This window comes from Puma concolor, chromosome B3 (genome assembly GCF_028749965.1).
Source record: "Puma concolor isolate L17-30 chromosome B3, mPumCon1.1.hap2, whole genome shotgun sequence".
NCBI classification, from domain to species: Eukaryota; Metazoa; Chordata; class Mammalia; order Carnivora; family Felidae; genus Puma; species Puma concolor.
Window position 1 is genome coordinate 29,029,873 of NC_141672.1, and position 24,807 is coordinate 29,054,679.

General features: G+C 49.2%; 1 protein-coding gene and 1 pseudogene across 8 annotated transcripts; one reads left to right on the forward strand and one right to left on the reverse strand.

Moving 5' to 3' along the window:
- Positions 1-3,058: 3,058 nt before the first annotated feature.
- On the reverse strand, positions 3,059-3,307 carry LOC112856480 (NADH dehydrogenase [ubiquinone] 1 alpha subcomplex subunit 3 pseudogene; annotated as a pseudogene).
- A 4,946-nt stretch (positions 3,308-8,253) lies between these two features.
- Positions 8,254-24,668, forward strand: ABCD4 (ATP binding cassette subfamily D member 4). Of its 8 annotated transcripts, XM_086709277.1 has the most exons (19): positions 8,255-8,453; positions 12,326-12,444; positions 12,586-12,713; positions 13,864-14,003; positions 15,436-15,552; positions 15,955-16,080; positions 16,701-16,751; positions 18,160-18,254; positions 18,513-18,634; positions 18,738-18,829; positions 19,003-19,092; positions 20,795-21,003; positions 21,175-21,266; positions 21,659-21,695; positions 22,082-22,131; positions 22,564-22,616; positions 22,894-22,970; positions 23,863-23,978; positions 24,150-24,668. In XM_086709277.1, the coding sequence occupies exons 1-19, from the start codon at positions 8,416-8,418 to the stop codon at positions 24,216-24,218; spliced, it is 1,821 nt and encodes a 606-aa protein (XP_086565403.1). In that variant the 5' UTR covers positions 8,255-8,415; the 3' UTR covers positions 24,219-24,668. The 8 variants fall into 8 exon arrangements, 7 of the variants coding, with proteins under 7 accessions (XP_086565403.1, XP_086565405.1, XP_086565410.1 ...); XR_015252196.1 differs by lacking the exon at positions 22,564-22,616 and having other exon boundaries at positions 8,254-8,453; positions 24,150-24,171; XM_086709284.1 differs by lacking the exons at positions 12,326-12,444; positions 12,586-12,713 and having other exon boundaries at positions 8,323-8,453.
- Positions 24,669-24,807: the final 139 nt, after the last annotated feature.

A 24,807-nucleotide genomic window follows, 5' to 3' on the forward strand; every position in this document is an offset into this window, starting at 1 on the left:
TATCTCTCAAAATCTGCCCCTTCCATCACTTTATTCAGGTTTGCTACTTAAACCTCCTCAGAGAGGGTTTCCCTGATCACTCTATCTCGAGGAGCACTGGGATTGCCATCCCTGTCTCCCCACATCCTGCATGATGGACACGAAGGTGTGCGGCCAGATCCCCTTCCTTGAGGAGGGACTTGTTGCCCAGCTGTTGGAGTGTAGTCAGCAGACAGCTTTCAGCTCTCAGTCCCTTCAAGGATTGCCTCAGAGCAGAGTTGTCCAAGGTCGTGACCTTCCCTAGGTAGCCCACATCCAAGGACTGATTGGGGCCAAGTAGAAAGGAGGAAACTCAGAAGGACCATTTTAGATCTGGAGTTCCCCATGGAGTTGACTGAGGCTATCATTAGACCTGCCTCTCAGCTTGATTTCTCCCTCTTGCCCCATCTTGCTTCCTTCCCATCACTTGCACAGATGTGATCTGAGAGCATTCAGGGTGCTAAACATTCAGGATGTGTGTCCCAGGGGACTGTACCTATGACGCCCTCTATAGTGTTCTTGGACTTATATTTAATATCATTTTATTTGTTTATTGTATTATTTGCTTAAGGGCTGTGAAGGCAAGGACTTCGTTTTGAACCTGCTGTATCTCTGACACCTAGAACAATGCTGGGCACATACAGAATATGTGCTCAGTGAACACTTACTTGAATGTTGAGTGAATTATTCTTTAACATTTAAAAAAAAATTTTTAATGTTTATTTATTTATTTATTTTTTTATAAATTTTTTTTCAACGTTTATTTATTTTTGGGACAGAGAGAGACAGAGCATGAACGGGGGAGGGGCAGAGAGAGAGGGAGACACAGAATCGGAAACAGGCTCCAGGCTCTGAGCTGTCAGCACAGAGCCCGACGCGGGGCTCGAACTCACGGACCGCGAGATCGTGACCTGGCTGAAGTCGGACGCTTAACCGACTGCGCCACCCAGGCGCCCCAATGTTTATTTATTTTTGAGAGAGAGAGCGAATGAGCAGGGAAGGGGCAGAGAGAGAGGGAGACACAGAATCCAAAGCAGGCTCCAGGCTCTGAGCTGTCAGCACAGAACCTAATGCGGGGCTCAAACCTGCAAACTGCGAGATCATGACCTGAACTGAAGTCGGATGTTTAACCGACTGAGCCACCCAGGCGCCCCTAACATTTTTTTTTAGGTAAACTCTGTACCCAAAGAATTCATGACCTGAAGATCAAGAGTTTCATGCTCTAGGGGTGCCTGGGTGGTTCTGTAGGTTAAACATCTGCTTCTTGATCTCAGCTCAGGTCTTGATCTCAGGGTAGGATGCTTATAACAGCATCAAATGCCCCATCGCACCCAGTGTTGGGCCCCGCATTGGGCATAGAGCCTACTTAAAAAAAGAAAAAAAAAAAAAAAGGAGTCTCATGCTCTACCTACTAAGCCAGCCAGGTGCCCCTGAATGAATTATTCTTGTCCCCAGTCTCAGCTCCTCATTACTCTAAGATTACTCTGGAATCCTTGAGTGACTTCTAATATGAAGGCTCCAACTTTTTAACAGACAGGCAGCTCAGGGGGCATAATCTTTCCAAAATGATTTACTTCTGGAGCGGGAACAGGCCCACGTGGTTTCAAATCTAGAAGTCTGGACAGCAGGGCTCTGCTCAGCTAACAACTTTGTTCCTCCTGCTGTGTCCCCCTTTTGTCTGGAAACAAATTTAGCATTCTAGTCTCATACTGGAAAGCTGCCTTGGGCCTTTGAACCAGCTATACTGCAGGTAGTTTGACCTTGTCATCCTGTAGGATAAGTTTCAGATTAAGTGATTATTCTTGAGTGTTTTTACACACTGTTTCATCTTTTTCAAGAACATTCACATCACTCAGTAATGTCTCATGATGGCTGTGAGCTGCAGATTCATTTTATCATCCTAATTTTATGTACAGGAAGACTGGGGGTTAGGGGGCTAGCTTCATCATTCCAAAAGTGTTTGCTGAACACTTTTGTTTTAATGTTTATTTATTTTTTGAGAGAGAGAGAGAGAGAGAGAGACAGAGCACGAGCAGGGGAAGGGAGGGAAGGGGCAGAGAGACAGTGAGACAGAATCCGAAGCAGGCTCCAGGCTCTGAGCTGTCAGCACAGAGCCCGACGCGGGGCTTGAACCCACAAATGGCGAGATCATGACCTGAGCTGAAGTCGGACGCTTAACTGACTGAGCCACCCAGGCGCCCCTTGCTTAACACTTCTGTGTGCCAGGCACTGGGCTGGATGTTGCAGAATATAAGGATCACTAGGCAAGACAGGGGAGATAGGCAGAAACAACTTTGTCTATAACAGGTGTAAATCAAGAGCTGGGGAGCCAGAAGGTCACTGAATTGTTTCTATACTGGGAGACAACTTTTGAGAAGGTTGCATTGTGTGGGTAACATTTTTTTTTAACCCACTTTAGAGGCGCCTGGGTGGCTCAGTCGGTTAGGCGTCCCACTTTAGCTCAGGTCCTGATCTCATGATTTGTGGGTTCCAGCCCCGCGTCAAGCCCTGTGCTGACAGCTCAGAGCCTGGAGACTACTTCAGATTCGGTGTCTCGCTCTCTCTCTGCCCCTCTCCCTCTCATGTTCTGTCTCTCTCTCTCTCTCTCTCTCTCAAAAATAAATAATAAAAACATTTTTTAAAATTTTTAAATAAAAAAACAACCACTTTATTTTTTATTTATTTTTTTAATTTTTTTTTCAACGTTTATTTATTTTTGGGACAGAGAGAGACAGAGCATGAACGGGGGAGGGGCAGAGAGAGAGGGAGACACAGAATCGGAAACAGGCTCCAGGCTCTGAGCCATCAGCCCAGAGCCCGACGCGGGGTTCGAACTCACGGACCGTGAGATCGTGACCTGGCTGAAGTCGGACGCTTAACCGACTGCGCCACCCAGGCGCCCCAAAAACAACCACTTTAGAGGTGTCTGCGTGGCTCAGTTGGTTGAGTGTCCAACTCTTCTTTTTTTTTTTTTTCTCTCTCACTTTTTGCATTCTATTGGCCACAGGGGAGGAGGCCTCCTCCAAGTTACCGGAGGTGCTCATAGTTTCTTTAGCCACTCCGGGCGTGGAACCTTGGGGTCCTGGGACTGGCTGGGCACATCGGGCATGTTCCCATCATCTTGGAGGGGCACTGGATAGTTGTTGGGCGTGGCCTGGTTGATCATGGTGGCATATTTGGTGAAGGGCCTAACAGTGGGCAGAATTATACCGAGGCCCCCAGTGGTGAAGGATGCGACCAGCACCTTGACCCAGGCATCCTTAAGGAAGGCTGCGAGTCTCCTGGCCATCCATCTTGGTCCTTCAGTGTCCAACTCTTGATTTTTTGGCTCAAGTCATGATCTCATTGTACGTGGGTTCGAGCCCTACATCGGGCTCCATTCCAAGAGTATGGAGCCTGCTTAGGATTCTATCTCTCTCCTTCTCTCTCTGCCCCTCCCCAACTTGTGTGTGTGCACACACACTCTCTCTAAATAAATAAATAAATAAACCTAAAAAAAGCACCACTTTAAATATACAAACTGTTTTGTTCAAACTGTCCTCTTTTTTAAACTTTATTTTTATTTATTCAAATTTTTAAAAATTTCTTTATTTTTAAGAGAAAGAGCAAGCAGGGGGGCAGAGAGAGAGGGAGAGAGAATCCCAAGCAGGGTTCGAACTCACGAACTGTGAGATCATGACCTGAGCTGAAACTAAGAGTAGGATGTTCAACTGACTAAGCCACCCAGGCACCCCTTATTTTTTTATTTGAGACAGAGAAAGAGAGAGAGACCCCACGAGTGGAGGGAGAGGGGCAGAGGAAGAGAGAGACAGAATCTTAAGCAGGCTCCACACCCAGTGTAGAGCCCAACTTGGGGCTCGATCCCATGACCCTGGGATCATGACCTAGGCCAAAACCAAGAGTCAGACTCTCAACCAACTGAGCCACCCAGGTGTCCTCAAACTGTCCTCTTTCTATTCTTTTCATTCCTAATTCTTACAGACTCCTATCATTTCCAATGGGTGCATACTCACACACCCACAAACATTGCATTGTAAAAGCAAAATATGGAGTATGGCTTCTTTTAAACATAACCATATTTTGGCTATATCCAAGGATATTCACTGCAGTATTCTATGTATTAGCAACATCCATCAGTAAGGAAGTGGATAAATAACGGTTCTTTTTTGGGTGATGTATTTTATAGCAGAAAAAAATGAGGTAGGTATATATGGTATGGAACAATCGCTCCAAGATATACTATAAAGCATAAAAAGCAAGTTGCAAGGTGGAGTGTTTAAAAGGAAAAGATGGGGGGCCTGGGTGGCTCAGTCGGTTAAGCGGTCAACTTCAGCTCAGGTCATGATCTCGTGGTTTGTGAGTTCGAGCCCCGCGTCGGGCTCTGTGCTGACAGCTCAGAGCCTGGAGCCTGCTTCAGATTCTGTGTCTCCCTCTCTCTGACCCTCCCCCGTTCATGCTCAGTCTCTCTCTGTCCCAAAAATAAATAAACGTTAAAAAAAAATTTTAAAAAATAATAATAAATAAATAAATAAATAAATAAATAAATAAATGGAAAAGATGGGTGTGTGAGTGTGTGTATATGTGTGTGTGTGTGTGTGTGAGAGAGAGAGAGAGAGAGAGAGAAGAATCACACACAGAAATCTGCATATACATAAAATATTTCTGGAAAGATTCCTAAGAAACCATGAATGGTAGGGGTCTCTGGGATATGAGACAGACTTGTTTTTCATTATATGCCTTATTATCCGTGTGAATTTTTTTTACCATGCGTTTTTAACTCTTTCTTTCTTTCTTTCTTTCTTTCTTTCTTTCTTTTTCTTACCTTCTTTCTTTCTTTCCTTCTTTCTTTCTTTCTTAGTACTCTCTACCCCCAACGTGGGGTTCGAACTCATGACCCTGAGATCAAGAGCCACATGCTCCACTGACTAAGCCAGCCAGATGCCTGCATTTTTAAATTTCTCCATTAAAATCAGTTAACTGGTACTAAAAGAATAATAAACTTAAGAAATAGTTAACTAAAACCAAACTAAACAGTATAGCACGGACATTTTTTCCATGTTACTATATAATACATTTAGCTCTCCTCATTGCCAGGCTGTTCAGGTATTTCACATGTATTAACTTACTATTTCCCACAACAGCCCTCAGTTATTATTCTCTTTCACAGATAAGGAAACTGAGGTACCTTGCCCAAGATCACACAGGAATTTGAACCCATGTAACCTGACTCTGAAGTCCATGCCCTTAACCATCTTGGTGATGAGACTGTTCTCTTGTTAAGGGCTGCAAAGCACGTTCTACAAAGTGATTGTGTCGCACTTTATCTAACTGCTCCTCCTTTGATATGCATTCTGGTTGCTTCTAGGATTTTGCTATTATCTACCATGCTGCAGAAACAGCCCTGTGATTAACTCTTTGTGCTCTCGGGTCAATACATTCATAAGAGTGCAGTGAAACCACTGCATCATCTGAAATTTGATAGTTATTGCCGCATCACTTCCCTTTGTTTTCCTTAACCGATTTGGTCTTTGCTCTGCTCGTCTGTGTATAAGAATGAGGAAGTAGCCCAGAGGTCCAGTAGCTAGAAAAAGGGGACGCTCAGTCCTAGTGGAAAAAAGTATGAACAGAGACACTGACCTGTGTGTTTTGTGAGGTTAGGGGTTGTCTAACTGATCTTTGTTCAACAAGTATTTCTTGTGCTTGTACTGAGTGCTTTTACACAAAGGAAGCAGAGTCAGGGCGGACACAACAGGCCCGTGGTCCGTGCCTTCATGGAGCTGACAGCCTGTGGAGAGAGAGGCATTAATGAAGCAAACACACAGAGTGAAAAAAACAACAACAATGCGCAACAAGTGCTATAAGGAGAAAAAATGGGGTACTGGGGGAGGGAATAATGGAGTCTTTCTTTAGAGGGGGCAGTTAGGAGAGGAACTTCCGGGGAAGAGACATTACACTGGGGACAGAAGGAAGAGTAGAAATTAACAGAAGAGTTAAGGGGAACAGGGTTGTTTCCTGGCCCCTAAAGAAGTTGGAGTGGTAGGTGGGGCCAAGGCCCTAGAGCCCTTTGAAGCACTGAGGTCTGAGTGAGGTGTTGATGTAAAGGAGTTTACATTTTTGCAGATTCCCTTTGCTGCTGTGTAGGAACTGGATTAGGGCAGCAACAAGAATTTAAGCAGAGAAACCAGTTAGACGGTTGGCCTAAGGTGGTGGAAGAGGAATCTATAAGTTAAAAAGAGTTTCAAAAGATGCATCTATCAACTGCTATGTGTGGGCCTTATTTGCATCCTGATTATTCTTTAACTATAAAAAAAAAAAAAATCACAGCTATAAGACAATTAGACAAGTGATCATAGTATATTTGATAGTAAGGAAATATTTTTAAAATTTTTAGGTGTTCTGTCAGATTTCCCACTGTCCCCACTTCAGGATTTAAGAGTTGGAAATTATCTAGTAGATAATTTAGAAATGTAACCTAATATATTAATTTTTAAAGTTTTTATTTTTTATTTTTGAGAGAGAGAGACAAAGTGTGAGTGGAGAAGGGGCAGAGACACAGGGAGACACAGAATCTGAAGCAGGATCCAGGATCTGAGCTGTCATCACAGAACCCAACATGGGGCTTGAATCCACAGACTGCAAGATCATGACCTGAGCTGAAGTCAGACGCTTAACCGACCGAGCCACCCAGATGCCCCTAAACTAATATATTATTAAATCCAGTTGATACTGGAACAATCGATCCCACAACCCTGGGATCATGACCTGAGATGAAATCAAGAGTCAGATGCTCAACCAACTGAGCCACCCAGGCACCCTCCCTTGTTATGAGGCCTAAAAAGTCAATACTGTCCTGTTTGAGAAACCTTGCTGCTGTAGGTCTTTGTCACCACGCTTCATGAAGACACTGTAATTGTCAACAGGTGGGCCTTCCAGGTTGACCACCAGCTCAGTGAAGACAGGGGATGCATGTGTCTTGCTGAGTTATTGGCATATAGTTTACACTTAATAAGGATTGAAGGAAGACGAGGAGGTTCATCCAGATTCAAACTTAGGGCCCTGTGAGATCAAGCTGCTAGGTTTATTTTTTTTTTTCTTTCTCTCTCTCTCTCTCTCTTTTTTTTTTTTTTTTTTTACAGTGTTATAGTTCCAGGTGTACAATGTAGTGATTCAACAATTTCACACATCACCTACTGCTCTTCAGGACAAGTGTACTGTTTAATCCCTATCATCTATTTAACCCAACCTCCCATCCCCCCTCCCCTGTTAACCATCAGTTTGTACTCTACTGTTAAGGGCCTGTTTCTTGGTTTGCCTCTTTCTTCCCCCGCCCCCCTCGCTCTTTTGTTTTGTTTCTTAAATTCCACATCGAGTGAAATCATACCGTGTTTGTCTTTCTCTGCACGCTGCTTGTTTTCTTGATATATTTCCCACCTCCCTTTGGGCACAGTAGTAATAAGACGACAAGCATTTGGTTCTCCAACATTTCACAAATATTTATTAAGTACTTACTAAGTATTGGCAGCGTTCCAGATACTAGGTATACGGAAAGGAGCAAGGCAGAGTCCCTGATCAAATAAAGTTTATTCTTATAGGTGAAGACAAACAATAAGCAAGGAAACAAGATGGCTTCAGTGATAATTATAATGAAGAAAATAAAAGTGGGGCGCCTGGCTGGCTTAGTCGGTAGAAGATTCCACTCTTGATCTTGGGATTATGAGTTCAAGTTCCAGACTGGGCGTAAAGATTACTTTAAAATCAGTGAATGAATGAATGAATGAATGAATACGTGTAATGGCAATAGGGAATGATGGAGCAGGAAGACATATTCTGGGTAGGGTGAGAAGGTGACATTTGAACTAATTTTGAGAGCGAGCCATCCATGGAAAAGCTCGGGGCCAGGGCAATTGCACTTGGAAAGACGGTGAGATGGAAACAGTGGCCACTCCATGAAGTCTTAAGGGAAATGCCCGATCACTTACACCACCGCAACGTTGGATTTCGTTACAACTGCAATCCGGAATCCTGATTTACTGTTAAAATACCACCGCGGTTTCTTTGGGAGAATGTACGACACATCTATATTCTGAGTCTAAAATACTTGTCACAAAACAGTCACACTTCTTGGCTACTTCTTGTCAAAAGGGAAATCTTCCGGATCCAGCAGGGGGCGCTGTAAAGCGCCTGCTCCACAGAATGTACCTCTCAGCACTCTTTGGTTCTTTTCGAGGAGCGGGTCGCTTCCGGGAGCGGCCGCAGCGCCCGGCTCCTTCCTCTCTATCCGTCCGTCTCCGTGGTAGTCATGGCCCCTCCCCTCTTCGGCTAGCCGCGTGCTCTTTGCACTCTTCCCGAAGCCCACTCCGGGGCCGCGGGGCTCCGGCGGAGGGCGGAATCCGGCTTATGGCGGTCCCGGGGCCGGCGGCCGGGGCTGGCGCCAGGTGAGCAGGGCGGCCCGGGAGGAGGGCCGGGCCTCAGGGTGCCCTCCCCGGGGGTAGGTGAGGAAGGGGCCCCGCTGCCTTCCGCCCTCGGCCCGGTCCAGGCAAAAGAGGAGCTTGCGAGGGGGCGCCCACCCTCCCCGCGATCCGAGGCCTCCTCCAGCACTCTGGGATCCTCTCCCTCGGAACTGGCTCCCCCTCCCGCCCCCCTAAGAACTTGAAGTGCACAGAATTGAATTAATCGTCATTCTCAGTTCTTAGCACACTGTGGTCCAGTGTAAGCCCCTCTTGTGTTCTGCTTTTGTATCTTCCTTCGTTCCTTATTCTCAGTCGCATGTTCACCCCCCTTCTCAGACGCCCCACTCTGGTGTATTAAAAGAGTGTTTGTACAGCCCAGTGTATACAAGTTTGCGTATTTGTTACCTTGAAAGATATATAGTGGTTTTGAATTCCATAAATTATAATATGCCGTGATTTGTTTTTAAACTTTTTGACTCAACGTAATGCTTTTGAGATCCTATGTTCAGTAGTAATCTAGTTTTCATTTCCCGGGGCTGCATGAAATGCTACTCTACATACTTTAGACCGCATTTTACTTACATATTCCCCTAATGACGGACACTTACATTGCTTCCAGTTTTTAACCACCGCAAACATACTGGCGTTTGTCTCCTTGTGGATATGGGTGATATTTTTCTGGATTATCCACCCCCCCGGGTAGGATGCTAGGTCATACCTACATCTGCAAAATTATTCTCTGGAATGGTCACATCAGTTTATACTTCCCAGCAGCATTGCACAAAGGTTCTGACTTCTTCATATCCCCCCAACGTTTGGTATTTTTTTATTTTCTAATGTTAATCCATCTGATGGGTTGTAAGGTGGCATCCCCTTGTGTTAATTTTCATGTATTAAGCATTTGGGTTTCCCCTTTTCTGAATTGCCTGTTTGTATCCTTTTCTCACTTTTTCTTTTTTTTTTAAATGTTTATTTTTGAGACAGAGAGAGTGCGAGCATGAGCTGGGGAGGGGCAGAGAGAGTGGGAGATACAGAATCTCAAGCAGGCTCCAGGCTCTGAGCTGTCAGCACAGAGCCCGCCCAATGCGAGGCCCGAACTCAGGAACCTTGAGATCATGACCTGAGCCAAAGTCGATGCTTAACCGACTGAGCCACCCAGGCGTCCCCTTTTCTCACTTTTCTATGGATTTCCTGTTGTCCTGACTTGTAGGAATTCATTGTATGCTCTAGATTTTGATTCCTTGTTGGTTTTACACTCCGCACACACCTTCTCCAAGTCTTTTAATTTAACCCATGGCACGGTGTTGAGCAAAAATAAGTCCGTGGGGTGCCTGAGTGGCTCAGTTGGTTAAGCATCCAACTTCAGCCCAGGTTCAAACCCCGTTTCAGGTGAGCTCAAGCCCCGATTCGGGACTCTCGCTCTACCTCTGTCTCTGCCCCTCGTGGAATTCTCTCTTCCTCTCACTCTCTGCTCCTCTCTCTCTCTCTCTCTCACACACACACACACACACACACACACACACACACACACAAGTAATAAGTGCATTCGTTTTCCCCTTTATAAAAATTTGTGGGTCTGGGGTCTTATTTGAGGAGTATCTTCCCACTGTATCTTCATTAAGATCTTCTGCAGTTCCTTCTTTTTTTTTTTTTTTCAACGTTTATTTATTTTTGGGACAGAGAGAGACAGAGCATGAATGGGGGAGGGGCAGAGAGAGAGGGAGACACAGAATCGGAAACAGGCTCCAGGCTCTGAGCCATCAGCCCAGAGCCTGACGCGGGGCTCGAACTCACGGACCGCGAGATCGTGACCTGGCTGAAGTCGGACGCTTAACCGACTGCGCCACCCAGGCGCCCCCTGCAGTTCCTTCTATTAACTAAATAGAATTGCTTTTCACCTTTAGACTTTCAATCCACTTGGAGTTTTTAAATTTTATCTTTCTTTTTTTTTTTAATTTTTATTTTTTTAACGTTTATTTATTTTTGAGACAGAGAGAGACAGAGCATGAACGGGGGAGGGTCAGAGAGAGGGAGACACAGAATCTGAAGCAGGCTCCAGACTCTGAGCTGTCAGCACAGAGCCCGACGCGGGGCTCGAACTCACAAACCGTGAGATCATGACCTGAGCCGAAGTCGACCACTTAACTGACTGAGCCACCCAGGCGCCCCTAAATTTTATCTTTCTAAATGATATGAGGTAATGACCTAAATTTTCCTCTGCCTTTTTCAATTATAGCTAATGAATTAATAATTAGAAGTTAGAGAGCCTTTGGAGCATAGTTAAGAGCTCACTTTCTTGGACCTAGGTGGCCTGTATCCAAACCCTAAGGCTGCCACTTACCAGGTGGGTGACAGGGCAAGTTACTTACCCTCTTTGGCTTTAGTTCCTCATCCATAAAATAGGATGTAGTTTCCATCTCTTAGGGTTGTGGCAACCAAATGAATTAATACTTGTAAAATACATGGAGAACAGTACTGGGCATATAGTGTTGCTTACTAAGTGTAAGCAGGTGTTAGTATCAATATGTCATTTCTTGTGACACAGCCTCTATTATGTGCCCATGTAAACAAAGGTCTGTTTTTTCTTTTTGGTCTCTGTCCCATTGGTCTTTTTGTTCCTGTATTAAAACCACAGCTCTGCAATATGATTTGTTTTAATAACTGATGGTTTGAGTCTCTTCCTCCTCCTTTTCTGTTCTTCACAATTGCCCTCAGCTATTCACGGGCCTTTATATTTCCTTATAAAGTTCCTCAGAGAAGTTCTGCTTGTGATTGGTATTATACAGAATTAATAGGCTACTTCTGTTAGAAATTAGGTCTTTATAGGGGCACCCGGGTGGCTCAGTGGTTAAGCGTCCCACTTCGGCTCCGGTCATGATCTCATGGTTTGTGAGTTTCAGCCCCCGCATCAGGCTCTGTGCTGACAGCTTGGAGTCTGGAGCCTGGTTCAGATTCTGTGTCATTCTCTCTCTACCCCTCCCCTGCTCACGCTCTGTCTCTCTGTCTTTCAAAAATAAATAAACGTTAAAAAAAAAAAAAAGAAATGAGGTCTTTATATAATTAAAAAAAAATTTTTTTTTAACGTTTATTTTTGAGAGAGAGAGCACGAGCAGGGGAGGGGCAGAGAGATAGGGAGACACAGAATCTGAAGCTGGCTCCAGGCTCTGAGCTATCAGCACAGAGCCTGACACGGGGCTTGAACTCACAAACCACAAGATCGTGACCTGAGCTGAAGTCAGACGCTTAACTGAGCCACCCAGGCGCCCCTCTTCCAAAATGTCTTATACACTCCTTTTAAAAGTTAATTTCTGGATATTTTGTAGTTGTTTTTAAGGCTTTTCTTTTGTAAATGACATCTTATTTTCTTTATATTTTCCAGTTGGTAATTGTTGGTATAGAACACTATTGAGATTTGTATGTTAACCCTATATCTAGCTGAACTCCTTTTATTTCCATCATTTGCCTATTGATTTGCTGTTTGTTGGGTAATTGATCGCATTATCTGCAAATAAAGACCATTTAATCTCTCCCCTTTTAATTCTTTTACCTCATTTATTTTTCTTGCTTTATTGATCTAACCAGAACCTTAAAATCCTTGACGGGCTTTCTTGTCATGTTTGGGACCATATAGAGGATGTGGCTAAAGTTTCTTCATTAACTGTTTTTTAGCTGTAGATTTTTGGTAAATAACCGTTTATAGCATTTACCAGCTTACGGAAATTCCTTTCTCTCCCATCTATTCCTCACATTCTTGCTGCCTGGCCTGGACCCCTCCATAGAACAATGTAGAGAAATTTGGTAACTGCTCTCTAAGGCTTAATGGCTGTCTTAGGTTTCTCTCTGCTTCTCTTCTTCAGGCCCAAATTAGATCTGCAATTTCTCCAGCGGTTCCTGCAGATACAGAAGGTTTTGTTTCCCTCTTGGTCATCACAGAATGCTTTGATGTTCCTGACCCTTTTGTGTGTGGCCCTACTGGGTGAGTGAGTGAGCCCAGGTTGGAGGGGGCTTTGGGGTTCCTTCTCTCTGGAGAGTTGATGAGGCAGGTGTTCAAGGGGAAGCCTCCCTTCTCGTTTTCTCATCCTTCATCATTGATTTCTGACTCCTTTCCCCACCCCAGAACAACTGGTGATCTACCAGGTTGGCTTGATCCCAAGTCAGTACTATGGGGTCCTGGGAAACAAAGACTTGGATGGGTTCAAGACCCTGACATTCCTGGCTGTCGTGCTCATCATTCTCAACTCCATGGTAAGGTGTTCTCCGTGTGTTTCTCTTCTTCTCCAGCCTAGTGTAAGCAGAATGCCCAGTGGGACTTAGCCACCAGGAAGCAGGAATCAGGCTGTGAGAGGCGTGTTCCCTCCCTTTTCTGGGAACTGGAGTTCAGAGCCCTGTTCAGGGCATTGATCTTGCTGTTTGGCCTAATTCCTCAGGTGTTTCAAGCTTCCAGAACCAGGAGGTTCTGGTTAAATCGGTATTTAGCAGAAATGATCTTGTCCCTTCCATTCCCAGGACTCTTGCTTCAGGGAGCTCAGAGCACTTGAAATTGGGGATCAGCAGCTAGGGGGCTGCTGCTTCTCTGTGGGGCTGAGGCCATGGTTCAGCCTGGCACCATGTCACCTCCCAGCCCTTGCACCTGTGGCTTTCCTGCAGGATGGCCTCCTTCCCTACCCTTGTTCCCTCGGTTAATGCCTGCTCACTTTTCAAGGTTCTGCTGTTGTCACCTCCTTCAAGTCCTCCTTAGCATTCTCCTTCATGTTTTGTCCACCAAACCCTGCCCTCTTCTCTGCTTAACTAATACTTTGAGTTAACGTCTGCTGTAATACTCCTCACACCCTTGTCATTGTTTTCTTGCTAGACTGAGCTCATTGTCATTGCCTCAGGCTTAGCGTGTAAGTGCTCCATCGGTGGTGAACAGGGAGAGTCAGGCCTCCGCTAGGACTCAAGCCTGATGCTCTGTCTGCCTGTACTACCTGCTTTCTTGGGGAAGTCACTTCTCATCACACTTGGGGCACTTTTGATGGGTCTTCTGGAAGGAAACACCTGTGTGTACATAACCCTGTTCTAAGCTTTGGGGGACAGAAAAGTAAGAACATAAATGGCATAGAAATACCCTCCCAGTCTCCAGAAGCTCACCTGCTCTCAGCAGAAGACAGAACAATTACTGTCTTGGCTTTGATAAGCCCTTTAGTGCCTCGTGAAGGAATGCGCACGGGAGGGAGGGAAGAATCTCCTGACTTGACACTTGAAACAAGCGGAAGTACTGAGTGGACAGAGAATAATCAGAGTGGGCTGGGACTGGTCAGCAGAGGCCTTCTGCCGGCCCTGAGCTTCTGGCTGAGGCTTGCAGTAAGCCATCTCTCCCTCTCGCTCCCTTCCTCTTGCTTCCCCCGCTGCACAGCTGAAGAGCTTTGACCAGTTCACCTGCAACCTGCTGTATGTGAGCTGGAGAAAGGACCTCACCGAGCACCTTCACCGCTTCTACTTCCAGGGCCGTGTGTACTACACCCTCAACGTGCTGCGGGATGACGTCGATAACCCGTAGGCGCCCGCTCTCGGTCCTCCCTACCGTCTGCAGGGTCCTGTCGGGCTGGCTCAGCCCTGGAGAGTCCCTGCTGCACGCCCCTGAGAGCTCATCCACAGTTAGGTGCAAGTGTTGATAAGCACCCTACGGGAAGGAGACCCTGGAGGCTCCCTGGAGGGGCTGCAGGGCTGAGAATAGGGAGCTGAAAGATAGGAGCAGCTCCCTTTTGTCCGTTTTTTTTTTTAAATTTTTTTTTCAACGTTTTTTATTTATTTTTAGGACAGAGAGAGACAGAGCATGAACGGGGGAGGGGCAGAGAGAGAGGGAGACACAGAATCGGAAACAGGCTCCAGGCTCTGAGCCATCAGCCCAGAGCCTGACGCGGGGCTCGAACTCACGGACCGCGAGATCGTGACCTGGCTGAAGTCGGACGCTTAACCGACTGCGCCACCCAGGCGCCCCTCCCTTTTGTCCGTTTTATATCCTGCATTTCCAAACCAGGCACCATCCGAAGAAAGTGTCCTCGGGAGCAGAACAGCTCTTGGATTTTCAGCAGTAGAAAATTACTGCTGCCTAGGATTCCGTGTGAGATTTTGATCTTCATTCTGTCCCCTCCCAGTTTATAGGCCTTAGTTCACTGAGCCCCAGGTCCCCTTTCTGGGAAATGAGGATGACAGTTCCTATCTGAAGAATATCTCAGATGATTTTCATGGAGTGCACATATGCGGTACCTGGCACATGACCAGGGTTCCAGTGTGAGTTCGCTCTTGTTATTTTATAGGTGAGGAAACTGAGGCCCAGAGAATGCAAGTGACTTGCCCAGGGTCGTGTCTCTCATTGGAAATAGGAGTCAGTGTGGCCCCCGGCGGTGCAGTGGGACCTGAGGAGTCCCTCCTCATACTCATTCCCTCTCCACCCACCACCCTCAGGCACTTTCTTGCTTTCCTCAGCCTAAGCTGAGCTTTGTAGCAAAGATTCTTCGGATGCCTGTTGCCTCTTTCTCTTCTAGGCTTCTCCATGGCTCACCCCATATGAAGCTTCTGCAGCCAGATAGTTAAAATGGGGGAGGCTCGGGCTTGCAGAAGAGATTGGGAGGAGCTAGATAGACGGGATAGCTTTTCTGCTCATCCAGAAACTCGGCTTATCTACCCTCGTGTCTTTCTCTGGTGCTGCTCAGGACCCTTGGGTACTGGACCTTTCAGTTGCCACTTTTCCTGAGGGGTAAACTGAGGTACCCTAAGAAGCCACTCTTCAGAACCCCATTTAAAGGTCCTGAGGGTCTCGGTGCCTCTAGGAAAACCAGTGCTTATCTGGGTCCATCTTTCCCTGGGATCGTAGCTGACAGTGCTGAAAGGCAAGGTCAGGATGAGAGGTAACCGGAATCAGTCTCCACTGTCTCCACCCTCTGCCCTGCTCCCTGGTCCAGTTGCTCTGTGTTGTTGGTTCCAGGGACCAGCGCATCAGCCAGGACGTGGAACGGTTCTGCCGGCAGCTCAGCAGCATGGCTAGCAAACTAATCATCTCGCCCTTCACCCTCCTCTACTACACCTACCAGTGCTTCCAAAGGTGACACCTCTCCTCCCCCCCCCAGCCAGGTGTTTCCCCCGAGGTCCCTCACTCACACAAACTCTCCCAAGTCAGGGCCTTCCTTCCCTCCTACCTGTAGCCCAGGAAGCCTTCCTCTGTCCTGTTCTCGCCCCCCGTCCTCCCTTGAGACATGTGGCATTTCAGTGTCACGGGGATCCTGGTACTCTGACCTCCTAGATCAGGTAGCAAATGCCCCCCCACACAGGAGCAGAGGTCCCACAGGACTGCTGGCTGAAACTGGACAACTGGTGCCTGAAAGTGAGCAAGAATCAGGGCTGAGCCCTGCAGACATATGTGTCTCTCTCACACACACACACACACACACACACACACACACACACACACACTCCCCACCCCCACCCCCACCCCTCTGCTTTTCAGCACAGGCTGGCTTGGGCCTATGAGCATCTTCGGGTATTTCATTCTGGGAACCGTGGTGAACAAAATGTTGATGGGGCCCATCGTGGCAAAGCTGGTGCAGCAGGAGAAGCTGGAGGGGGATTTCAGGTATGTCTCTTGCTTGAGGTTCCTGGGCTGAGCACAGTGGCTAAAGAATGAGACCTAGAGTAAGACACCCTCATTCAAATCCCAGCCTGTGCTAGTTACTAGCCACGTGCTCTTGGGTGAGGTCTTGAACCTCCCTAAACTTCAGTGATCCCATCTCTGAAAGGGGTGATACCGTTGCCTGCAGAGAGGGTGGTGAGGAAGATTACTGAGATTATACATGAGAAGCACTGAGAACAGTGTCCGATTGGCCATCATCATCCCTTGGCCTTCTCATGTGCTTCTGTTCCAACCTCCCTGGTTTGGCTCAGCCGATGGATCCAGCCCCTGTTCTTGCTTCTCGGGCCCCCCTCCTTCAAGTTGGGCCCTGGGAGGCGGTGGTGTGGGCAGGAATGCACCTGTCCTCTGGGGAGCTGAGGAGCTGCCCTGTCTGCAGGGCGTCTGTCACCCCACACAGGTCCTGGGATTCCCGCCTTATGACAGCTCAGGGAAGGGCTACGCCAAGACGGCCACAGTTTTGAGGTGGAGCTGGGTTCCTCTTGGGAGGTCTTAGTCCAGGCCTCCGAAAGGAGAGGGGCCAGTACTGGCCACTGTCAGCACACGTTTCCCTTTGGTCTGTGCAGGTTCAAGCACATGCAGATCCGGGTCAATGCTGAGCCTGCTGCTTTCTTCAGGTGAGTCGGGTGGGGATAGTTCCCTTCTGCCTCATCAGAGCTGATAGAAGAGATGGCAGAGAAGGGAAGACGAATTGTACAGCCCTCCTACCATCACTGAGCCTAGGGGCCGAGTATTTCCATTTGGCTATGACCCTATCCCCGTATCTCTCACTGACCTTGTCGGCCTCATCCTTATGTCCAGGGATTTTTGCTTCTGAAGCTGGTCCCTTCTAGTGGCCTAATGTGGGGCCTAAATTTGTTCTAAGAATGAAATGAGTGAATGCTTCACATCTTGGTGAGGATTGTAAGGCATTGCCTCTGCCTTTGTCTTACCCTCTTTAAAATGGCTTTCTGCCACTGCCTGATGGCTGATCAAAGAGTCAAAGGCCAATCCTTTGTCTCTGTAGCATAAAGAAGGAAAGGGAGCCTCAGGAGATCAGGAGACCTGGTTCTTCAACTGTTCAAGTGGAACAAAGAGTCACCTGGTCTCCTGACAGCAGCATTGTGAAATTTCATTCCTTCCCTCAGAGTCAGGGCAAGTCCCTGGGCCTTGCCTCCTGGAGGCCTGTGGAATCGTTGTTTGGACTAATAGCTCAGGGTCCAGAGGTGTTCGTGGAAGCTGCCATTGAATTATCTGGATCTCATTGCCCAGGGACTTTTGCACTTGTCCAGCTCTGCTGAAGTTTGTAGCAGCCACCACTTGGGGGCGCCAAGGATACTAGGAATCTGCAAGGTGGGGTTGGGTTGTGTGGTGGGTAGGGCTGGGCCTGTGCTAAGTTGTTTTTGGATTCTGCAGCCTCTCAAGAGGAAAGCAGGTTGGTTGTTGGAGCTCTGGGTGGCTTCCAATGGCTTCTCTGTTCCTCTGACACTTTCCACGTGCCAGGTGGAGAATGCAGTGTCTGCCTGTCCCCCCTGAACTGGGAGCTCAAGGACAGGGACTATTTTATCCACTTCTTTATCTCACTGGCTAAGTAGCACAGGGCCTGCCACATAGCGACTACGTGTATATTTGTTTAGCAATAACAGCTGTTATTTATTGAGGGCCCCTCTTATGCCTGGCGCTTTATGTTTAGAAATTCTCACTTTGACTTGTTATGTAGGTGCTATTAGCTCCATTTTATAGAAGAAGAAACTGAGATTCTGAGGCTTAAGTAACTTATCAGCGTCACCCAGCTAGTAATTGGCCAGAGCCAAGATTTGAACCAGCTCTGCCCAATCTAGAGTTCATGTTCTTTCTGCAGACAACACTGTGTTGAGAAAACAAGGCAATGAATGGGTGCTAGTAGCAGGAAGGGTCTGAGGTGAAGACTATTTGAACGGGCTTGGTCCCTAAAGGAGCATGTGATATGTGATGAGGGATGGAGGGGTCCCCTGGCCTGGAATAAGGCTCTCCAGGCCCCATGGACACCCCAGCCTTTCTCGCCAGAGCTGGGCACGTGGAGCACATGAGGACAGACCGCAGGCTGCAGAGACTCCTTCAGACCCAGAGGGAGCTGATGTCCAAGGAGCTGTGGCTGTACAGTAGGTGGAGGGAGCCCCTGGAGGCAGGAGCCACAGGATTGGGATAGTCCCCTTCCCTTCCCACACCTCCCTGCTTTCTCTGCACGAATCACTTTGCTCTGATGAAGGAATTAACCACAAGGAGCCACTCCCTTTGCCATGAGTACCTTCGGGAGAATGAGGATCCAGGGAATAGCTTGGCCCTGCTTGGCTCTTCCTCCCTCAGAGCGCATGAATGGTTCCTGCGTCTCTCATCCTGGGTGTTTCTGTCTTCTACAGTCGGCATCAACACATTTGACTATCTGGGCAGCATCCTGAGTTACATTGTGATCGCAATCCCTATTTTCAGTGGTGTCTATGGAGACCTGAGCCCCACAGAGCTCAGCACCGTGGTCAGCAAGGTGAGAATCCCCCCCCCTGCTGACCCCTCATGCCATCCCCTTCGGCCAAGTGCCCAGGACCTCAGAGTCCAGGCCTTTGATCAGTGCTCCCTGTCCTGTGCAGAATGCCTTTGTGTGCATTTACCTCATCAGCTGCTTCACCCGGCTCATCGACCTCTCCAGCACCCTCTCAGACGTGGCTGGTTACACGCACAGGTGAGGCCGCGTCAGGCCCCTCCCCACGTCCTGAGCAGAGCTTGTGCCACTTGGAGAAGTAGCTGCATGAAAAAAAGGAACAGAAAAACCATATGCTAGTGGGTGTGAGAGAGGGAGACTAACACCTTCACCTGGGCCTTCAGACCCTCCTCAGATTTTCATTTCTTGCCCAGGATCGGGGAACTTGAGGAGACCCTTCTGGACATGTCCCCGAAGTCGCGCGGTGGTGAGATCCTGGATGAGAGCGAGTGGGACATGGACAGGTGGGTGCCGGCCTGGCAGGGTGGCACAGTGGTTGAGGAGGCAGCTCTGGGGGTGCCCAGTTCGGGTTCGCCCTGGAGCCTTGCTCTTGCCCAGCCGTGCAGCAGAACTGTGCGGAGCAAATGAAGGAGATCGCTGCCTCATGCCCGACACGTTACACATGTTCACAGTTAGTGTTGCTCTTCTGGCATCTGTTGTGTTCATTCACAACTTCCTCAGCTGCCGGAAGCAAATGCGCACACCCGCTTGGGCCTGTGAGAACAAGACGGATCTGAGTGGTACCCCTCCCACTGAGCCCCGCCACCTACCCCTTTCCTCAGGATGTGCTTGTGCCCCTTGCCTCGCTCACACCCACACGTCTTTATTCGTATCTCCTTGTATGCTCGGTGATGTTTCTGACCTTTCTGTGCAACTGAGGATTTGTTTCATGTCCTCGCTTTTCCTGATCTAATTACTTAACTGTTCTTCTGTGTCTCAGTTTCTTCCATCTCTGTAAGGGGAACAGTAACTGAACCTTCCTCTCAGGGTGCTTGCGAGGATTAGAATCACAGTTCACAGAAAGTACTTGAACAGTGGCCACAGAGAAAGCTTTCAGAAATGGAAACAGCCTGAATTCCAGGGACTACACACAACTCTCTCCTTAGGGACTAAAGCCTGAACTGTTGCCCTGTTCAGAATTCAGGCTTCGTGCACCTCTGGGCCTCGGGCTGGGGAGATGGGCAGTGACCACAGGAGACCAGAGGTGCTGTTGTCCGGGGGAGATGGGTGTCTGCGCAGACCCAGCAGCTCCAGATCCCTTTATGACCACCATGCCCGTCCTGTCATAGCTCCTGGTTACACGCGCTGTGATAACCTGCTTGTCTTCTAGTTAGACAGCTTCAGCCCTGTGACCCCGAGGGAGTTACTTAGCCACCTGACTTGGTTTCCTCATCTACCAAGTGGGGTAAGGAGTCACACGTGGGGCTTTGTGAAGCCTGGAATAAAGGAGGTGCCCCCAGCCCTACCTCTGTTAGTCTGCTAGGGCTGCCCTAACGATACCATAGACCAGGTGACTTATCCAGCATTTATTTCCTCACAGTTCTGGAGACTGGAAGTCCCAGATCAGGTTATTGCCTGGGTTGGTTTCTTCTGAGGCTTCTCTCCTTGGCTTGCAGATCTGTCTTCTCCCTGTGCCCTTTCCTGGCCTCTTCCCTGTGTGTGAGCCTCTCCCTTTTCTTTTCTTTTTGTTTTTTGTTTTAAATGTTTATTTTTGAGAGAGAGCGAGCGAGCACGCAGGAGAAGGGCAAAAAGAGAGGGGGACAGAGGATCCAAAGCAGGCCGCGAGCTGTCTGCACAGAGCCCAATGTGGGGCTCGAACTCACAAACCATGAGTTCCTGACCTGAGCCAAAGTTGGACGCTTAACCGACTGAGCCACCCGGGTGACCCTCTCCTTCTTGAAATGACCTCAGCTGTATTAGATCAGAGCCCTATCCTAATGGCCTCATTTTAATGCAGTCATTTCTTTAAATACCTTATCTTCAAGTGCAGTTACACTCTGAGGCACTAGGGGTTGAGACTTCAGCATGTTATTTTGAGGACGTAGTTTAGCCCATAACCACCCCTCTATTCAGAGGTAAGACCCCCCTCCCCACCAAGGACAAGACCCTCCCCGCTGGCAAAACACACTACTTATCTTCCCCACACTCCCCTCCTCTTAATCACAGGGCCCCAGACTGGCCAGCTGCAGAACCAACGGACACAGCTTTTCTCCTCGAGCGGGTCTCCATCTCTGCCCCCTTCTCTAACAAACCCTTGATCAAGGATCTGAGCCTGAAGATCTCTGAAGGTCAGAGTCTGCTCATCACGGGCAACACGGGCACCGGCAAGACCTCCTTGCTCCGGGTTCTAGGAGGCCTCTGGACAAGCACACGGGGTGAGAACCAGCCCTCCCTGCCTCTGAGCCAGTTGGTGGGATGTGTGCGTGTGCGTGTGTGTGTGTGTGTGTGTGTGTGTGTGTAAAAATCCAGGTGTTTTTGTCAGGAAAGGAAGGGAGAGGCAGTTACTCTGGGAGATCTCAAAATGGAGGTTTCTGTGGGCTCTGAAGGCTCAGTGCAGATGCTGACGGACTTTGGACCCCATGGGGTGCTGTTCTTGCCACAAAAGCCATTCTTCACTGATGGGACCCTTCGGGAGCAGGTCAGTGTGGAGCCCACTCCTACCCCTGCCCTCACTGAGGCTTCTGGCAGTGTGACGGGTCTCAGCACTAGAGAGTTCTGGGGCAGCAGGTGGGGTAATAAAATGGCCCCTGCCTAGCAGCGCCCTGGCCCTAAGAACTTTCTATTCACATCCATGGATTGGGCCATTAGAGTGGCTCCTGGGGGCAGGTTGGATTCTGGGGGCCCTGCCCCACCATCTGCCGGCTCAACCTCTCCCTCTGGACTCTTGGCCCGGGTGTTCCTTGCCGTCCTCAGGTGGAGAGGAGCCTGGCCTTGGCGGTTCCTGGGGCTGTTTCTGAGGGAGGATGGGCTGTGTGCCGCCCCACCTCTCTTTGGCCCTCATCTCAGGCCTGTGTGGTTTTGTTTTGTCAGGTGATATATCCCCTAAAGGAGATCTACCCCGACTCAGGTGAGCTGGGCCTCGCTGAGACACATCCTCCCATGTCAGTTGTCCCCACTCTGCCTGGCTGTGGCCTCACCAGTGCCTTTCAGCAGAGGCTCCAGCAAGGCTGCTGGTTTCGGGTTGGTTTTCTTCTTCAACGGCTTATGATTTTGCAAACTCCTCTTGCCCTGTCTTCCTCTCCTTGAGGAGACACGCCCACTGGAGGAAGGGAAGAGATTACTTCCTTCACCTGGCCCTTCCCTTCTGTATTAAGTGCCATAACCTGTCCCTGTAGAGCCTTAGCCCAGATTCTGATGCCCCCCCCCAACTCTGCCCCCTTCCATGATGTACCCCATCTCTTCTGGCCACCCAGAAGGAGCTGACTTCTGGAGGAAAGCTTCTCTGTGTTGCAGGCTCTACCGATGATGAGAGGATTGTGAGGTTCTTGGAGTTGGCAGGCCTGGTGAGTGCGGGCAGGGACCCTGAGGTCCAGGCCCACCTGGTAGCACCGACCGCAAGTGCTGGTCCCGCAGAGCCAGCCGACTGGCCTGGGCCTGGGACTGGAAGTCGGAGCCTGGATGAGGGGAGTGGAGTATAAAGTGGCGACAGGAGCTGTGGGCATGTACAGGCAATAAGGGGGTGCGCTCTCTGGAGCGAATTTTAAAATGATAACAAAACACCAAGTAAGTCTGCTTTTTCTTGTTATCATGCTCCAGCAAATCTAAACCGTGCAGTTAACGAGGTATTCCTCTGTGCCTGCGGCAGATTGCTCTCACGGCGTCCTGCCATGGTGCACCGCAAGGATGGAGCTCTGTCTCAGAGACGGGTGGGGTGGGGTGACAGGAAGCAGGGATGGGCCCTTTCACGGACAGCGTTCCCTCTGGGTGTGTTACAGTCCAGTTTGGTGGCGAGGACAGAGGGTCTGGACCAGCAGGTCGATTGGAACTGGTAAGAAGGGAGTTGGGGTGCTCCAGAGCCAGCTCCCCCAAAGACTGGGCTCCAGGTACTTGCTGGCCCATCAAGGGCATGTTCATGGCCTCGGGAGCAGAGTTGGGACCTCAGCTCGTGGGCAGCAGGGCTGCTGTGTGGTTGAAGGGAGGAGGGTGCTGTCCATCTGTCTCGGCTCTGGCTCCTGCCATGGGAACCTCTTCTTGCCTTGACCTTCTGTGCAACAGCCAGGCTATATCCTCCTTCCTCTAGTGGTGCTCTCGTTCCCACTCCTCAGGTACGACGTTCTGTCCCCAGGAGAGATGCAGAGGCTCTCCTTTGCCCGGCTCTTCTACCTGCAGCCAAAGTACGCAGGTGAGGCCTGCCCCACAGGTGTGCGTGCCAGGTGCCGTGTGCTCACAGAGGTGTCTGTGCGTGTGTGTTCGTGTGTAATTGAGGAGGCGTTCACGTGGGTAGGAGAGCACCCCTGTGCGTGACTGGGCATCTCTGTCCCTGCAGGACAGGATGGCCGGGCTCTGCCCATGAGGCAGCAGGGTGCTCTTGGAATCCTCAGGGCGGCTCTGGATGTGCCACCAGTTCCTAAGCATTCTGCCATTGCAGCAGCCAGAGCCAGCCTTGAAAGAGTGTGTGATTTTATGCCCCCGGGCTCTGCGGTCCATAAGGGGGCCACACTCCTCCCCCCAGCTCTTCCTGGAGAGGGACGGCAGGTGTGAACTTCTTTTTAAAAAAATTTTTTTTTCAACGTTTATTTATTTTTGGGACAGAGAGAGACAGAGCGTGAACGGGGGAGGGGCAGAGAGAGAGGGAGACACAGAATCGGAAACAGGCTCCAGGCTCTGAGCCATCAGCCCAGAGCCCGACGCGGGGCTCGAACTCCCGGACCGCGAGATCGTGACCTGGCTGAAGTCGGACGCTTAACCGACTGCGCCACCCAGGCGCCCCTGTGTGAACTTCTTCAGGGACTGACATCCTGGGGGGAACTAAGAATCCCTGCTTTGAGCAGTTCTAGGCGGAGCTGGTGCTTATTACAGGAAGAGGGGGGATTTTGTCCTGCCGCTGGTAGAAGGCTTCCCAGGTAGAGCCTCGCCCTCTGCTCTTTTGGCCATGCTCTCCCTATGGCAGGGCTCCTGTAAGCCAGAGCAGCCGTTAGCCTTCCCCTGGTCCCAGCCAGAGGTAAGTGCGGTTTGGAGAAGCAGAGGTGGGCAGGGGCAGGACCCTATCTCTTCCCTCTGGCTTCTGCCCTCAGTGCTTGATGAAGCCACCAGCGCCCTGACTGAGGAGGTAGAGAGTGAGCTCTACCGCATTGGCCAGCAGCTGGGCATGACGTTCATCAGTGTGGGACATCGGCGCAGCCTTGAGAAGGTACCTAAGCTCACAGAGATGGCTTAAGGAGGAGGAAGAGCCCAAAGGCTGGGCCTGGCCAGGGGCCCTTCAAAATGGGGAGTGGGGGCAGCAGAGAGGGCAGGGAATGGATGGCCTCCTCTTGTTGTGGCCGGGCCAGCCTGATCCATGCGTGGTGGTGGTCTCTTGCAGTTTCACTCCTTGGTTCTGAAACTCTGTGGAGAAGGAAGATGGGAACTGACCAGAATCAAAGTGGAATGAAGCCAAGGGTGTGGCTGGCCACTGGAGGAAGTGCCAAGCTCAGGGCAGATCGGCATCCCCTTGGAGAGACCAGGAGGCCTGCAGGGCAAGGGAGACCCCTGGCCCGCCTCACAGGTCCTGTGCAGGGAGCGCTGGCAGCGAGGGTGTGGCTCCCAATGGGGCACCCAGTCCTGCCAGGCCCCCCAGCTGCCTCAGCCAGAGCTCCCTGAACTCCCAAGTGCTGATCGCTTACAAATGACCTCAGATTGTGTTCTCTAAAGAAAAACCTGAAAGTGTGAGATCTATGAGAAACGTAGGATCAATGGTGGAGAGAATATTGGGCTTAAAGTCCAGAGATCCGGAAATCTTTTAAATCCATTAAATTTTGTGGCAATAGATTTTTAACTTCAATCAACCACTTGAATTTTATAACTTTTTTAAAAAGAAAAGATAAACATTTCTTAAAAATTGGAGCTTTCTCCCTTCTCTTTCCTCTCCATTGTAAGATGACCTTTAAATTGAATCCACAGCCTTGTATTTGGGAGCTGGGTGGGAAGGAAGTAGCACTCTCCACAGTACTGGAACCTTCTGTGCCTGGTTTTTCACTTCA